The sequence below is a fragment of the Dipodomys merriami genome, unplaced genomic scaffold (genome assembly GCF_024711535.1).
Source record: "Dipodomys merriami isolate MVZ:Mamm:240054 unplaced genomic scaffold, mDipMer1.0.p SCAF_11, whole genome shotgun sequence".
NCBI lineage: Eukaryota > Metazoa > Chordata > Mammalia > Rodentia > Heteromyidae > Dipodomys > Dipodomys merriami.
In genome coordinates this window covers 19,666,049-19,684,660 of record NW_027202382.1, presented here as the reverse complement: position 1 = coordinate 19,684,660, position 18,612 = coordinate 19,666,049, and the positions used below count along the sequence as shown (strand labels likewise).

The following is an 18,612-nucleotide window of genomic DNA, read 5'->3' as shown; positions in this document are numbered from 1 at the left end:
TACAAACAAAAAAAGTGTCTGATTCTTTCAGTCAAAATGATATCTATGAAATTCACTCAAGGGGTTGAATATATCAGTATTTCATCATTTTCTCATGTGTAGTCTCAATATACTACAATTTATTTACTCATTTGTTTGCTGAAAAGGTGTTGGGATTGTTTGAGTTATTATTAAAGCTTTGGGGCTAAGGATGTACCTCAATAATAAACACTTAGCTAGCATGTTCAATTGCCATCAACAAACAAAACAAAACAAAAACTCAAAAAGAAGGACTGAATGTTAAAACTTTGATCACTCTCCCATGTCTTTTGGCAGAAAGAGGCACTTGTTTTTCTTAGGTAGTTATCTAGATAAAATCTCTGAGGAACTGTGGTAAGGAGTATGGTTGATGCTATTGATACAGGATCACTGAACTGAAGGGGCCTTGGGAGTGGATTTTTAGTGTGTGTGTGTGTGTGTGTGTGTGTGTGTGTGTGTGTGTGTGTGTGTGTGTGTGTGTGTGTGTGCATGTGTATGCACAAAATGAGGAAACCTAATAGTGTTATTTGGTGTTAGTTTTCCTAAAATATTGCGGAAATATTACATCCTTCTATTTTATATTCATAAACCATTAGTATGAAAACAGCATATCTTAAAAAGTGAAAGTTAGCATTTAAGATAGTCTTCATAAGTGAACTGAAAATTATTCCTGAATTTTAAAAAGCACAGAATAGTCACAATGTGCTTTCTTTAATTTTCTTGTTTACTATGATGATTTTTCAAAGTGGGTCGTCTCTGAAAGGCAAACTAGTAAGTTCCCAGAAGAGTAACAATGTGTAGGTAATAACATTTGGTAAAATTTCTAAATATTTTTTAGATAAATCTGATTAATAAATAACCATATTTGTAGAAGTCAGAAATAGTAGGTTCCCTGGAGCAAAACACTGCTAACAATCAGATATATATATTTTTATGTGTGAGAAGCTCAGAAAAGGTATGACCAATTTCTTTCTTGGATTACACTGAAGGTACCAAAAGAAAAACAAATTAGGCACAGATGTTCAGGATATTGAGATTAATTTTATTCCCATGGGTACCATTTCTCTAGCTTCTTGGACTAACAGCAATTTGTTTCCAGAGAAGTGAATATGTGTCAGAGCCAAGCAGCGAAGTTCAATAAGTTTTCCACACAGATATATTTTGAAGCTGGATAAATGTTTCTAATAAACAAAATGTGTAGCATTTGTATTAATAATGACCTTCTGTGTAACTAGCATAAAATTCATTCAAACACATATGTCAGACACTGCTGATTTAGGAGGATTAAAAAATAAATGAAACAAGGTTTTTGCCCGAGGGTGCCATCAAGAAGAAAAGAGATAAGTAAACAATAATTACAGTGCAAGGTAATGGGACTCAAATAGATACACACAAAATGCTATTGGGAACATGAGTTTTCCCCACTAACAGCCCTATGAACGAATAACAATACAGTTTGGACCCCCGTCTTTCACTCTCTCTCTCTCTCTCTCTCTCTCTCTCTCTCTCTCACGCATGTGCGTGCACATACACACATATACAAAACATAAGTAACAAGAATAGTTAATCTTTATAAGTCCATAATAACAAACACTACTTATATATTTTGCCTGTTGCTAATTTATAAAACTGACCATGTGATAGCTTTCATTTTTATAATCTAATTGAATACTGATCATAGATAGTTTTAACTTACGTTAAACAAATGAGTCCAGGTGCACATACATGAATGGTAACAATTAAACAAATAGCACACTTCAGAGTTCACAGATTCTGGTATCACAGATACCAGAATTAAAAGAGGTAGATCATACTCAAAAAGGACATCTGACTTCCAATTTGTCAGAAAAGTTCACTACACAGAGGGAAATTAATTTAATAGGGATTGGTATGACGAGCCCCTACCTACAACAGACACATGTGATTCATTTTCTCATATTCTCTCTAGGTATATAATCATGACTACACAAATACTTATTAAATCAATATTTATATCTCTGCAATATATATTTATTTGATCCAACTTCTCTATATTGAGCTGAACTATAATAGCTTTTTATATACCTCCATTTTCTTCCACTTTCAAGGTAGTTTAGGTTGCCATGATGGATATTTAATTATGTAACTTTAACCTTCCAATTTCAAAATGCCCCCTAATACTCTAGATCTTTCATTAAATAAAAGGCATAGATAGTATACAGTACAAAAACCTAGATCACGACACTACAAACACTGTATGGATGAAAATGAAATTGTGCTGGCAAAATTTGTTACCCACATGTTTTAAATGAGAATGGATCCCTACACAAAAATCAATTTGTTAGGTATTAAAGACTTAGAAGTGAAACAAAAGGCAGGATAATTAAAAATAGTCACTGTTCAGCTTTTAACTCCCAGCTGTTATTTACTGCTAGGTTTTTGGGGTTCCTTCTCCATAGTTCTCTTTATTACAACATTTTGTCCTTCAAGTTTCAGCCACTAGCACTTCTACACGTTCCCTACCTTGATTTTTTAACCTAATAGGACTAATAGGGTTGTATTCTTTTGCACTGAAGTTTAGAAATGCTTAAAGCTAAAAGCCAGGATTAATGTGGTGCTTACTTTACAAACTTTCCTTCTCTGAATGATTAGATTCTCTTAGATCCTGCCTATGTTGATTATTCTTATTACCCTCCACTGTTATTATGTATTTCACAAAGTTGTTATAGATATTTCTGGTGGGCAGGCAGGTAAATAATCAGCAATCATGGTCATAACTGACGCATAGTCATGAAAGTCTCTTGTTCATTTCTCATTGTTATTCTTTTTACCTATAAATATTCCCTCGAGGGTTAATTTATATTGCATCTCTAATGATGCCAATACCTACTGTTTTTCATAAATGAAATATATTGTTTCTATTCCTCTCATTTATGGTAGATTATTTCCTTATGTGTTTGGTAACCTGACATTGTGAGAGCATATTTGTTTTTTTATTAATATGGGGGAATCCTAGAAGTTTTAGGTGAAAATGTTTTCTCAAAAGAGCTGTGTGGGTCTGTCTTTGACAGGTTAGAACAGATTTGGACATAGTATCTCCAAATATTCTTTGAAAATTATTTCTAGATCATTTACCATCTAACTCCTACTTAACCTGTAATTTTCCCGATTTCTTTTTTCTTTTTTTTTTGGTCTGGTTGTGGGGCCTGAACTCTGGGCCTGGGCACTGTCCCTCAACTCTTCAGCTCAAGGCTGTGGCTCTACTTGAGCCACAGCACCACTTCGGCCTTTTTCTTTTTGCTTATGTGGTGCTGAGGAATCAAACCCAGGGCCTCAGGCATGCAAGGCAAGCGCTCTACCACTGAGCCACCTTCCCAGCCCCCCCCCCCCCCCGATTTCTTAAGTATAAAACCAAACATAAAACCCAGGATTCTTTGGTTAGAATCTAAAGAATTATTACCACTCTTTTTCTAGGTATTATGTTAGTGCTAGTAAAGGTCATAGATACATTACTGCTCCTAACAGGCATGTAAGAACAAACAGCAACAGAAAAGAAGGGAAAAAGTATAATTATCCAGTCTTTGAAAGAACCTGAAACTTGTTATTCATGAAACCAACTATGTAAGTTCCACTATATAAACTATAATTCTACTTGTTATTTGATATTACTAAGATCGTAATTAAAAATCAAAATGTGAACAAAAAACAAAAGAAAACAATGTATTGCATCTGTATGTCTGATTGTGCATGTCCCTTCTGTCAAATCCTTGGGTCATATTATTTCTCTAAAGATGTACCAGTGTCAGATCACCAATTTATACCCTCTCCCATATAATTTACTTGATCTTAGACTCTTCTAATCTACATTTTAAAAACTGAGTTTAGCTTTTTTCTCTGTTCGTTTCTTCCTCTCTGCTCTCTCTCTGTTCTTACCTCTCTCTTGCTCTTCCTCTCTTGCTCTTGCTCTTCCTCTCTTGCTCTTGCTCTTGCTCTTGCTGCTCTTTTCTTGCTCTCTCTGTTCGATTCTAGCTCACTCTCTGTTCTTTTCTTGCTCTCTCTCTTTCCCAGCCACGTGGAGTGCCAACCTTGCCTGGTCCCAGCAGGTCTACTGAATAAACCTACCCCTTACCTTAATACCACGTGCGTGCTGGTGCTGTTCTTATTCGGCTACCTCTTTTTAAAAACCTAACATAAATGGTGCCAAAAAACTGAGTTTAACATCTACATGAACCAAAATGAAAAATTTCAAAGGTATCATATTCTTAATATTGGGGTCATTCTCAATGTTTTTTATTTCTATTTCTTTTTTTTTTTTTATGATAACAAGCTAAATGGATTTACCCTTCCTGAGTGAATAATCTTACCATATGACAAGCCTAGATGAAAGGTTATAAATACTTGAACAGCAGTTAAACTCAGATTGAAAATGAAAGAGACTTTTTTTTTTTTAGAAATTACTATAATGAAAAGCAAATTCAGGAGAAGCAACTTTGCAAATGACCTGACGGACCTAACTGATAGCATATAACTAGCATATTCAATAGTACATCTTAGTGTCAGCCTCCTTTTTATATGTTCAACTAATGAAAAGTTATTTTTCTAGCCTTCAATCAATCAGCTCTAGCTGGCCACTTTTTAAAATGGGAAATAACTCTAATAGTTTCTGCTGGATCTCATTCATTTTGACTGCATTTTATCCCCAAAACATGGAAGTCTAAAATAACAAAAAGAAAAATACCATGTACTAGAACAAAATTTTACAGCAGGAAAATAGCTTTCAGAAGTTTTTAATTTAGAACCTTTTCATTTTATCTTTGTCAGGTATTTAATTGTGAAAATCTGAGATCTTTAAAAACTTAATATTATTATATCAACAAAATAATTTTAGATTTTTAAAAGACTGAAAGTATTCAGAAATTTTTCTTTCTATTCTTAATGTTACATATTTCAAGAGACTGCAATTTTTTTATTGTAAAATGTAATATTTATGCCAGGCAGTGGTGGCCTACACCTATATAGATCCTAGATATTCAGGAGGCTGAAATCTAAAGATCACAAATTGAAGCTAGCCCATGCATGAAAAATCCATGAGACTCTTGTCTACAACTAACCACCAAAAAGCTGGAAGTGAAGTGAGTGGTTGTTCAAGTGGTAGAGTACTAGCCTTGGGAAAACACACACACACACACACACACACACACACACACACACACACACACACACACACACACACACACACACACACACACACACACACACACACACACACACACACACACACACACACACACACACACACACACACACACACACACACACACACACACCCTCAGAGACAGTGCCTGGGCACTGACTGCAAGCTCCAGGATTGGGGGAAAAAAAAGAGTGAAAGTATAAAAATTTACACACACACTTCTGAAATTTAAACACAAGGACTACTAAAATTTTATATATTTCCTTTCCCTCACTAAACCTGCTCTTAAAGGAACCTTGATAAATTATATGTATTATCCTTTATGCTGCAGTTTAAAGACTGGTTTTGGGGAAATATGAAACCTAACTTTATGATCTGTTTATTTTATAGTTCTATTAATCTACTAATAGATGCTATATAAGATGTTACTCTTCAAGGTAATTTTACTTCTTACCTTTTGAGCTGCAAGATGGAGGGCTGTTCTCTGGCTGTGATCAGTCTTATTGACATCTGCTCCTGCCTTTAACAGAGCATCTGCACAGTCTAATCTGTCTGCCAACACACAATACATAAGTGGTGTTCTCCCAAATTGGTCTTCTTTGTCTTTAAAAGAAGCATTTCCTGTAAGTATAAGAAACAATGATACTTGATTATTCTTGTCATGGCTAATACAAGTAAAAACTAAATTTATTAAACAACGTGCCAAATGCGTTAAATGAGTTATTTTATTTTTACTTTTCCTGTGAGGTAGACATTATCCAGGTAGACCTGGATTATAGAGAAGTATCTTTGTTCACAATGAAGGTAGGAGGTAGAACTAGGTTTCAAACATACTGATGACTCCTTTTTTTTTTTTTTCTGGTCATGGGGCTTGAACTCGGCTTGGGCGCTGTCCCTCAGCTCTTCAGATCAAGGTGAGCGCTCTACCAACAGAGCCACTTCCAGTTTTCTGGTAGTTAACTGAAGAGTCTTACAGACTTTCCTTCTTCTGCTGGCTTTGAATTGTGCCCCTCAGATCCCAGCCTCCTGTGTAGCTAGGATTAGAGGAATGAGCCACTGGTGCCTGGATGACTCTCCTATTTTTATGTTGAATAAACTCTTTTTTTTTTGTCGGTTGTGGGTCTTAAATTCTGGGCCTGGACACTGTACCTGAGCTCTTTAGCTCAAGGCTAGTGCTTTACTACTTGAGCCACAGTGCCACTTCCAGTTTTCTGGTGGTTTATTGGAGATGAGTCTCACAGACTTTTCTGTCCAGTGTGGCTTTGATCCACAGATCCACATGATCTACAGATCTCAACCTCCAGAGTAGCTAGGATTACAGGCATGAGCCACTAGCCCTGGGCTTTGAACAAGCTTTTGAGCTATAGAACTTAGTCTTGTTTTAACTCCATTCTTTTGTCATCAGATAGTGTCAATTGTAGAATAAGTGTTTACATTCATATGCAGAAGCAAACAACAACCCAAAACGTTTCTACCTATATTTTCAGCTAACCTACTCAGTTTGTGCTGCTATAACAAAGGAACAAAAGACAGGGTGGCTTAGAAATTACAGAAATTTATGTTAAGTAATTCTAGAATCTGGAAATATAAAATCAGGATGTTGGCATGGTCAAGTTCTGGTGAGGGCCCGCTTCTGGATTGCAGATTGCCAATTCCATTTTATTTTTCTACAGTGACAAAAGAGAGCTAGAGTGCTTTCTGGGGTCCCCACTTGATAAGGGCACTAATTTTATTCATGGGAGCTCCATCCTCATAACCTAATTATCTCCAAAAGACATCACCTCTTATTTTAACATGGAGGAGAGTTCAGATTTCAGCATATGAATATAGGAGTGGGGTAGTGGGGTACAGTACTTTAGTCCATAATAGCACAGTATATAAAAAGTACTTAAAATAAACTACAGATTTTAATGTAAAAATCTGTAATCATATAAAACTTCTACAAGCAAACAAGGGTGAAAATCTTTGCAATCTTGGGAAAGATTTGAATATGATACAAAAGAAAAATTTCTGAACAAATTAATAAATAAATTGGATTTCATCCAAATTAAAAATCTTTTGTTTGAAAAATATCATTAGAAAATAAAATGACAAGCAGCAAACTGAGAGAAAATATTTGCCAAATACCAATCTGATAACACCTTCTTTCCAGAGTAAAGAACTCCTACGCTGATTAATAAAAAGACAGACAATGGAATTAAATATGGGCAAAAGTTTTGAATAGACATTTCACTAAATAAGCATATGAAAAGACATACACCATAACTAATATACAGAGAAATGTAATTTCAATTTAGAATGTGCTGCTATTACTCATTGACTTGAATAGCTGGATGAAAATCAAACCCAAAGCAAACCTGAGAATGTCAAATACTGATGATGATGTACAACCACTAGAACTTGCAGGTATTACTGGTGAGATTGCTGAATGGTAAATAAGAAACTTTGTGACTTTTCGTACTAACTCAAATATATACTTACCACATGCCTAATAAACTTTTGCCTAGTTCCTATTTATTAAGGCAAAATAAAAGCATGAAAGCTTATATTCACACAACCTATTCTGTGGATATCTATGCTAGTTTGAGTCATAATTCCTAAAATCTGGAAACATTCCAATTGGATACTGCTCATTAATAAAAAGGAATTAATTCTGATTTTTCAAACAACACAGAAAAGTATCGAATGCCTTCTGCGAATTGTGAGAAGTCAGTCCTATATACATACATAAAGGGGGTAAGGGGAGATAAAGAGTATTAGAAGGGGTGAGTATGATCCAAGTACTTTATATGCATATTTAGAAATATAACAATGAAATCCCTTTGCTCAATTAATATACACCAATTAAAAAAAATAAAAGCTGCGGGGCTGGGAAGATGGCTCAGTGGTAGAGTGCGTGCCTTGCATGCATGAGGCCCTGGGTTCGATTCCTCAGCACCACATAAGCAAAAAGAAAAAAGCCGGAAGTGGCTCTGTGGCTCAAGTGGTAGAGCTCTAGCCTTGAGCTGAAGAGCTGAGGGACAGTGCCCAGGCCCAGAGTTCAGGCCCCACGACCGGACCCAAAAAAAAAAAAAAAAAGCTGAAAACAAAGGGTTCACGGTGCACGGCATTTCTATGGCATTCTGGAAAAGTGAAAACTCTTGGGGCAGAAATTTGACTAGTGCTTCCTAGAGGCTGGGTTCAGGGAAGAATCATAAGGTGGTTTTCTGGGTAGGCCAGACCTATTCTTTATCTTATATGATTGTATATTCTTCAAAAACAAGTAATTGTACATGAAAGAAGGAAAACCAAACAACAAAAGATGCCATAGTATGTCATACACAAGTGAAAAAAATTTTGGCTAACAGGGGAACAATGGACTAACCCTTAGCAACTCAGGAGATTGAGATTTGAGGATCACTATTGAAAGCCAGCTTGGGCAGAAAAGTCTGTGAGACTCTTATCTCCAATTAACTACCAAAAAGCCAGAAGTGGAGTTGTGGCTCAAGTGGTAAAGCACTAGCCTTGAGCACAAAAACTCAGGGACAATGCAAATGTTCTGAGTCCAAGCCCCAGAATCAGCACACAAAAATTTTTTTTTCCCTGCTTTGTCAAAGATAATGATGAGATGCTAACAAATTAGTTTAACATATTACACATATATTGAGCATGAGGTAAGACAGTTTATTTGCAAGCTGATTTGGCCTGAACTCTGCTAATGGGAGAAGAACATACAGATAAATGAAATGTTTTCTTAGAGTAAATACCAATGCTGGATTAAAAAACAAACAAACACAAAAACATGTTGCATGTGTGCCTGGGGTGTTTTGTGCGTGAAACTAGTGATTAATTAGTTCTTAAAAGTACTGATCAACTGAGGATCAGAGTTCAAAGCCAGCCTGGGCAGATAAACCCTCGTGAGGCTCTTATCTCCAATAAAAACTACTCAAAAAAAAAAAAAAAAAGCTGGAAGTGGTGCTGTGGCTCAAAAGTACAAAGAAACAAAGAAGCTCAGGGACAGTACCCAAGCACTGAGTTCAAGCCCCAGGACTGGCAAAAAAAACAAAAACAAAAACAAAAAACCCTCATCAATATATATTTTAATCTTGGATAAATACTACACAGAGAGACTTAATACCTTCTTCAGACAACTTACTTTGCTAATATACAGTTCCTCAAGTAATAGTAATAAAAGAAGAACAGTCATTGCACTTGAAACGGAAAGAGCCTTACTAATACAGGTTGTGTAAAACTCCTAGAGGAAGCAAGTATTCTTTTTCAGAATCTTGAAGTTAGAAGTAGATACTGCATTTGAATCAATGTATCTGGTAATAAAATTTTCAATGCACAAGGCTTCTGAGTGGCACAACTTTACTAGGTATTATTCTCTCTGATATCTAGTTTAGAAGATTCCAAAGGCCCTACCACTGCATTTATAGGTAAGGTATTATTTTAAACTATTTAAACTTATTTAAAACACTGTGGAGCTGAAATGTGGTGAAGCACATTCCTTTTCTTGACTTGTATTAGAGAATACATTATAGCAAGTTAAGTCTCTAGTTCTTCCTTATGAGTAAAGGGCACTCTCTACTAGTGTCGTATTTGTGTTATGTACAGAGTAGTAGCTGGCATTAGCAAGACAAGAATAATAGTATTATAATTTCCCCTTAAAACATGATGTTGACTTGGAAATAGTAGTAAGAGAGAAGATTTGGGAATTATGTTTCTAATAAATGCAGAGAAATGGATGCAATCATCAAACCTAGAGATAATCCTAATCAATAAAGTTCAGGGTCAAGGCAAAATCAGTACTATGGGGCTAGGAGGTGACTCTACTTCCCAGGACAGAGAATTTTAGGCCAGTTGCTGCTTCTTTCCAAGTCTCCAGTGATCTAGGAAAACTTCAAGCCTTCACTTCAATCCTTGACAGACTTTGCTTTTGAGTAACTAGTATTTGTATTTCCCAGAAGAGGGGATTTAATTGGGTTTTGTCACCAGCATTCAATATCTGGTGCCTATAAGGCAAAAGCTGTCTATTTGAGGAAAGTAGAAGTATATATCCCCTATGCATTGCTAGAAAAAGCAACATTTGGCCTCACTAAAGGACCTGGAATGGCATAAGGGCAAAGGTAGGGTGTTTCTAGCTATTCTCTGCATAAAGAGAATATCATCAGTTTTGGGCTTCCTGGCCAAAAGAGAGTAAGTGAGAGAAGTCTATGCCTTTATCATTCTATGTTAATCCCTTTTCTTATCATCTTCAATTATAACATTTGGCTAATACTTACCACGTCTATACGATAGCTTATTTTGAAGATCAAATACAGTAACTTACTACTAGCAAGCTTTTCATATCTGCAACATGTTGTACAAATATAAGGTTTATGACAGAAACCAATATCCACTGGAGGGCAGTGCATTTGAATTCACATTCTTGTCAGGGGCAGTTTATTAAAAAGCAGCTGGCTAGTGTGCTGTGTTGTTTTAATTATTCTGGCAACTGTGGAGATGGCCTGTAATCCATGACCAATTGGTGCTTGTTTAACTATGTTTGCATTCTGTATGTGCTCTGTCTGAACACAAATCAGTACGCTGAACTGATGTAACCCTGATGGAAAGCTGCTGCTTGATTGCATTCAGTTATTTTAAGGCTAGTTGAAGCAGAAGAATCTGAATGGTTAATGGGTTAATGTGCAGAAGCCAGAGTTCTGGCTGTAGTTAAAGGAAACAAATGTCACTAGCAATGACAGTTGTGCTAATCAAGTAACTATACCACCACACTGTCCAACACAAATAGGATGTCTACTGACATGCTGTTACTTATTCTAAAATATACCTTTATGTGACATCAAGGTACATTTATTTCGCCTGCTTCATCATACTGTGAACATTGTGGGAAGGCATTTGTTATCATTTTAAAAACATATTTGCTTCCTGCTAGAGAGACCACAGAGAAACAAAGGAAAGAACAATTTATCTCAAATAACCTGGTTTGAGTTTCAGCTCCACCAATTATTAGCTGTACAACTAAATTCCTTAACTTCTGAGTTTCGATGCCCCAACATAAAGTGAAAATAATGATAACAAGGGACATACTATAATTTGGACTTATGTGAGATATTACTATATTTTACAAATATATTTTCCCATTCTAATTGCTGTACTTTACTTACAATATAATATGCATTCATGATTATACCAAAATTATTATTGTTAGACTGTTATAAATCTTGTTATGTATTTTTCCTTTTTTCTTTCCTTCCTTCCTTCCCTTCCTTTTCTCCATCCCTCCCTCCCTCCCTTCCTTCCTTCCTCCCTTTCTTCTTTGCCAGTCCTGGGGCTTTAACTCAGGGCCTGAGCACTGTTTCCCTGAGCTTCTTTTGCTCAAGGCTAGCACTCTACCACTTGAGCCACAGAGCCATTTCTGGCATTTTCTATTTATGTGGGGCTGAGGAATCAAAGTCAGGGCTTTGTGCATGCTAGGCAAGCACTCTACCACTAAGCCACATTCCCAGCCCTTAATGTATTTTTCTTAAAAATTATGGCATACAGACTGGGAATGTGGCTTAGTGGTAGAGTGCTTGCCTAGCATGCACGAAGCCCTGGGTTCAATTTTTCAGTACCACATAAACAGAAAATAACAGAAGTGGCACTGTGGCTCCAGTGGTAGAGCGCTAGCCTTGAGCATAGGGAACTTCAGGGACAGAGTCCAGGTCCTGAGTTCACGCCCCAGGACCAGCAAAAACAAACAAACAAACAAACAAAGGCATATATGTTGTTATATATTGTTTTAATTTCATATACATTGGTATATATTAATTTCAAATTATTTGGTAAAGTTATTTCAACATAACTGGCTCCTTTATCATCTTATATATCAATTTATAATCTTATATATCCAATTTTTTTTCTGAGAGCTACATGCATTAGCACATTGACAAAATAGTCTATAACGCATGCATGTGTATATATGCACATCAGAACACATACACACTCTCAAATCTAATCTAGATAACTATTCAGTTTATCATTTAAGTTTCAAGCCTAATCAGTTCTTTCTTATTCTCTACTTATAAAGAGGAAAGTACACATGTGTACATAAATATTTACCAATATATTCCATAGATTCATTATTTATACACCCTAGAGTCAGACCTCTTGCCTTCAGTCAGTACTGTAGTGCATTAAACAAGTTATTTAATTTCTTTGTATTTGTTTCTTCACCTATAAAATGAAATTACTAAGAGTACCTAAAACATTTTCATTATTAAATGGACTAGCGAATTTTGACATAATACAACAACTGGTACATAAAACCTTATTTTAGGAATGTAGGCTTATTTTATTAGTTACTTTTATGTACGCAAATACATGTTAAAATAGTCACCTCTTGGTATTCATAGGGAATTGGTTCTAGACCATCCAGACTCCTAAAGCTAGAGATGCTCAGTCTTTGATATAATGGCAGAGTATTTGTGTGTTACATCTTCTTTCCCATATACCTGAAGTTCTCTTTAGATAACTTATAATATCTAGTAAGATACACAAATGAGGAGGGGGTTAACAATATTGGACAAGAAATGTACTAATTACCTTACTTACGCAAATGTAATCTCTCTGTACATCACCCTTACAATAAAATAAAATTTAAAAAAGATATAAATACTATACAAATAGCTATACTATATTGCTCAGGAAACAATGGCAAGAAAAAGTCTGTACATGTCCAATATAAAAGTCATTCTGAATATTTTTAATCTGCAGTTGATTGAAACTGTGAATGTGTAAACTAGAGATTACACAGATACAGAGGTCTGAGTATCTATTTGTAAACATGTGTACATAAGAAAGCCATCTATAAAACATTTACTAGCCCTAAGATTTAAAGCTTAAGGGTTAAGGTAAAGGAAGAAGTACCTAAAATAGTGGCTTGAACTCTGTCATTTGTGGAGTTTACTGTCATGTCTATTGTTGGGGAAAATGTTATAAAAATAGGAAAGAAAAAAAATAAAATAGGGAAGAAAATTAATCAAGACAGATTAAGCTTGCTCAGAACATGGACAATGTAATAGATGTTATGGCAACATTGGACTGGAGCTGCCTGGTTACTACATCAGTGGAAAGAAACTCAAATCTGTTAGCAGCAATGAATACATTGCACATACTTTTAGATCATTTTATTTGGTTTTCACAAAGAAAACAGTATGCTACAACTAATTGTTGTAGCATTTAGTGCTTTTTCATTCTGAGATAACTGTGAAATGATTGGAGACTTAATTATTTTACTTTTACTCTGAGTCCAACCTGATGTAACAAGAGTAATAAGGTGCTACCTATTGTCTACTAAATGTCAGGTGCTATGGTAATATTTTGTATCGATTATGTTATTTAATTCTCACACAAATAAAATACAACCTTTACTTTAGATAAGGAAATGGAAACTCAAAAAACATAAAGTGACTAGCCAGGAATACCCAATTTCCTTTATTAAGGAAAACTAGAATTGTATGTGTACATTTACCTGACTCTACAACCCATACCCTTTCTATTAGACTACACAGCACAGTGCTATAAAGAAGCCACTCAGCCAGGTATGGATGAATCATGCCTTGTAATTCTAGCTACTCAGGAGGCTGAGCTCTGAGGATGGTGGTCCAAGCCAGCCCAGGCACAAAAATCAGTGAGACTCTTATTTCCAATTAACCATCAAAAGCTGGAAGTAGAGTTTTGACTCAAGTGGTAGAGTGCTAGCCTTGAGCACAAAATCTCATAGACAATACCCAGGCCCTGAGTTCCAGCCCCCAGATCAGCGCGCGCGCGCACACGCGCGCACACACACACACACACACACACACACACACACACACACACACACACACACACACACACACACACACACACACACACAAGTTCATTCAATTCTATCATCAATTACATCTCTGGTATTCAAAAACATCATCTGAATTTCATTTTAAGAGGAAAAGCTATAAATGGTAACTATGGCATATAAAGATTTTACTGTATGTTTATGTTTTTAGCATCCAGAACTAAACTCTAACCCATCTGAATCTAGGAAGCAGGGGATAATGTTAGAACATTAGTCCACTGACTTAGGTTAACCACTATGAGCTGCTTCTGAAATGATGCTTCATTCAGAGAAAGCCTCTTCAGTTCTCCGCCAGGACAATGGGCAGCTCAGTAAGTGTTCGATTTAATTAGTTGTGTATGTAGAAAGAGACAGTCATCCGTTTCCATGGAATCCAACACATCACTGACATACTTCTCCATGGAAACAGAGAAAGGAAAACAGAAAATGCTAAAGTGAATGAATTCACTGAGTAGTTGGTGAACAAAGATTCAGGAAAAAAATAATTCATCTGTAGTACTCTATTACTTGCTCAGAAAAGAGATATAGCACATATTTAAAAACCATCAACACATGCTAAGTAAAATACATGGATGAATTTTTTTATTGTGTCAATATGAACAGCATGTATTGGAAATGCCACCAAGCAAAGGTATCTGCACAGAAGACACAATAGCACAGTCCTAAGGATAAGATTGTTCCCTCAGTCAGTAATGAGCTAGGAGTTCCTTAGACCAGGTGATGGAAAACACAAGAAAATAGTCAATCATTTATCAGCTTTATACTGGCTCCACATCATGATTGCTTTTTGATTCTTAAGGATTTTCTCTTTGAGATTATAAAGTGATAGGAAAGCTTTCCCATTTTACAATGAAGCACATTAGTTAACTGATATGACTAAATGGGTGTGTTTTTAATTTATAACATATTGCTTGGGCTGGGAAGGTGGCTCAGTAGTAGAGCACTTGTCTTGCATGCTTGAGGCCCTGGGTTTGATTCCTTCAGCACTACATTAAGCCCAAAAAGCTGGAAGTGGCGCTGTGGCTCAAGTGGTAGAGAACTTGCCGTGAGCTGAAGAGCTGAGGTACAGAGCCTAGGCCCAGAGTTCAAGCCCCACAACCGGCAAAAAAAAAGAAAAAAAAAAAAAGAAAAAAGAAAAGAAAGAAAGAAACATATTGCTTATTTTGTTTTGTTTAAAGGTTTTATTTTTCAGAAATTAATTATATATGGGTTCTTTTCCTCAAGACTTTCTGATTTAAATTTTTGGTTCTAATGGAATTTAATCACAATCAACTGTTCAATTCAGTTTAATTCAACTCAATTAACTTTTAGCTCTGGTCATCAAAATAATTATAGAATAGCAAGAGAGAAAGTACTTTATTTTTATTTATTTTTTTGTTAGTCGTGGAGCTTGAACTCTGGGCCTGGGCGCTATCCCTCAGCTCTAAAAGACAGCACTCTACCACTTGAGCCACAGCACCCACTTCTGAAGGCTTTTTCTGTTTATGTGCTGCTGAGGAATCCAACCCAGGGCCTCATGCATGTGAGGCAAGCATTCTACCACTGAGCAACCTTCCCAATCCCAAGAGAAAAGTACTTGAAAAAGTGATTATGCTATTAATTAATTCCGTCGACAAATATTTCTCATGTGCCACTGTGTGCAAAGCATAACAATGCAGTGATGTAGACCCAGCCTACTCCCATAGCATCCACCAGCTTATGTAAGAGACATTAAATATTATACAGCTGAATGCCAGTGGTTTATTCATGTAATCCTACTACTCAGGAGACTGAGATCTGAGGATCATGATTCAGAGCCAGTCCAGGAAAATCTGTGAGACTTTGATCTCCAATTAACTACCAAAAAAAAGCTGGAAGTGGAGTTGTGGCTCAAGTGGTAAAGCAGTAGCTTTGAGCAAATAAGCTCAGAAACAGGCCTTAAGTTCAAACCCCAGGACTGGCATCAACCCCCTCTCTCCAAAAAACAACAGGCATTCACATAATTATACAGTTATTTAATCTGAGACAAGTTCTACTGGTATCTTTCAAGAAGTAACCATAGAGTGGAGACTAGGTGACTAAGAGTTAGTAAGACAGAGAATGGGAGAACAGCATGTCAGGAAAAATCCTTGGGATGGCAAAAGGCCTCGCAGGTTTGAAAAACAAAAAGAAATCAAGTTTCCCTAGGAAAGGAGTAGTGAGAAGTAAGGATGACATTGGAAAAGAAGGAGGCACACATAGTCTTGTAAATGATCACAAACAAGGACATACCAAAGCTACCAGCACAACCATGTTTATTGCAGCATTATTCACCATAGCTAAGATATGAAACCAACCCAAATGCCCCTCAGTAGATGAATGGATCAAGAAAATGTGGAATATATATATATATATATAATTTTTATATGTATACATATATATATATATATATATATATATATATATATATATATATATATAATGGAATTCTATGCCTCCATCAGAAAGAATGACATTTCCTCATTTGTTAGGAAATGGAAAGACTTGGAAAAAATTATATTAAGTGAAGTAAGCCAGGCCCAAAGAAACATAGGTCCCATAGTTTCCCTTGTTTTCAATGTCTAGTACATGTTTACAACAGAGTAGGTCAAAAGCTATTTACATATGACCATATTAGATAATGTTAAGCAAAATGTACCCCAAGACACAGACACAAGGGGTTTTTTCTTTCTATTTTTTGTAATGTACTTATATTACACTATGTGATTCTTTTTTTTTTTTTTTTTGGGGTCCGGTCATGGGGCCTGAACTCTGGGCCTGGGCGCTGTCCCTCAGCTCTTCAGCTCAAGGTTAGTGTTCTACCACTTGAGACAAAGCGCCACTTCCGGCTTTTTTCTTTTTTCTTATGTGGTGCTGAGGAATCGAACCCAGGGCCTCAGGCATGCAAGGCAAGTGCTCTACCACTGAGCCACCTTCCCAGCCCTCTTTTGTTTCTTTTGTATGTTTTTCCCCCACGGTACAACCCCTGTTTTCACTGTATTTGATTATAGTGTTTTGCATCTTGTATAAACATTTTTGCAATTTGGGGAGGGGAAAGGGTATAACAAAATGCTTAAGTAGGGATGCAGGTTGACCCACTGTGACAATGAAATAAACTTTACAATGTCGGGGTGGGGGGGAGGAGTTGGGGAAGTGGGAAGGGAAGTGATGGTGGGGGAAAATCAAAGGAGGGGTAACAATGCTTGATAGGAAATGTACTCATTAACCTACTCATGTAACTATAACCCCTCTGTGTACAGTATCTTTACAATAAAAAAATTGCAAAGAAAAAATCTTACAGAGATAAAGAAAATATCCTGAACAAATCTTATATGTGGTGGTGATTCTATTGGTGGATAGATTTATCCAAATTCATTCAGTTGTATTTAGGGAAGCTTACTGGCCAGATATTATACTCCTTAAATACTATCTTTAAAAAGTAATGCCAGCAGCAGGAAAAAATGAATACGTTTACAAAGATGTAGAACTGTGTCATGATTATCTGGCACATTTATTCACAGATTTATTTTGGTAATTTGTTGGATATATTACTTGCTCATACTGTCCTTGCTTTCTGCAAAATGGGAACAATAACATGTATGTACATCACAGATTTGTCCTGATTATTAAAGTTTTTTGTTGACATAAAAAATTTTTACTATTAGAACTGGAAGTAATGGAAGAGTTTTAAGCAAAGAAATGATATAAATTTTATTCTTAGCAATGGAAGCAATGAATTTTAAGCAGAGAAATTATATAAATATATACACACATCCATATATACCCTCATATATGTGTATATATGTATATATGAGTATATATGGATGTGTGTATATATATTTACATTATATCACATATGTTTATATATCATATGTAGTTATATTATATAATATATTACATTATATCAATATAACATATATGATATATATACACATACATATACATATATTTATATTTTCAGCCTAAGCAGAGATGGGATATTTAGTAAAGAGAAGAAACTAAAAGAAAGGCAAAACTAAGTTCTAGTGTTTAAGGATATATACTTAAGAGAGTAAAACAACAATATAATGTCAACCATAAAAGCTAAGAAGAGGTTGGAGTGTTTATCAGTGGTATGCTGCTTAACATGTGCAAAGCTGTAGGTTTGACACAGCACTCAAAAATAAAGGGGGGGGCAAACAAAGCAAAAGGGGAGAAAGGAAGACTGCACGAGGGACTTCAGAGGATAATTTTCTGTGCTTTGACTTAGGTGTTGGTCAGATGGATGTTTGCTTTATATTTGCATATTAAGTTACATGTTTATGTTCAATGTCTATATGTATGCCTCAAAATAAGAAGTATATATACATCTATCTTGTTTCTTTTAATAAAGAAGTGGTTAAGGTGAAAAAGTGGAGACAATGGGTGAAGATGGCTCATAAGGTTTGGTTTGGGTGGTAGGTTTTTGGTGACAATTATCATTCTATTCTATTAGTTTTCCTCTGGAGGTTTGCCTAGGTATGACACCACCTTCAGAAAGACGGGTGTTTAGCCTCTTTTATCCACGATGTGACCCTTTGCC

The 18,612-nt window shown here is 35.9% G+C and overlaps 1 protein-coding gene across 5 annotated transcripts in view; it reads right to left on the bottom strand.

The window, feature by feature from the left end:
- The window catches only part of Invs (inversin), a 103,384-nt gene that overhangs the window by 78,934 nt on the left and 5,838 nt on the right, over positions 1 to 18,612 (bottom strand). For 4 of the 5 annotated variants that reach the window (XM_070010760.1, XM_070010746.1, XM_070010740.1 and 1 more), the window contains one exon: positions 5,646 to 5,812. In XM_070010760.1, the coding sequence (XP_069866861.1) occupies positions 5,646 to 5,812 (167 nt within the window). Of the gene's footprint in view, positions 1 to 5,645; positions 5,813 to 18,612 lie in introns of those variants that run through there. The other variant, XM_070010767.1, reaches the window with a different exon arrangement.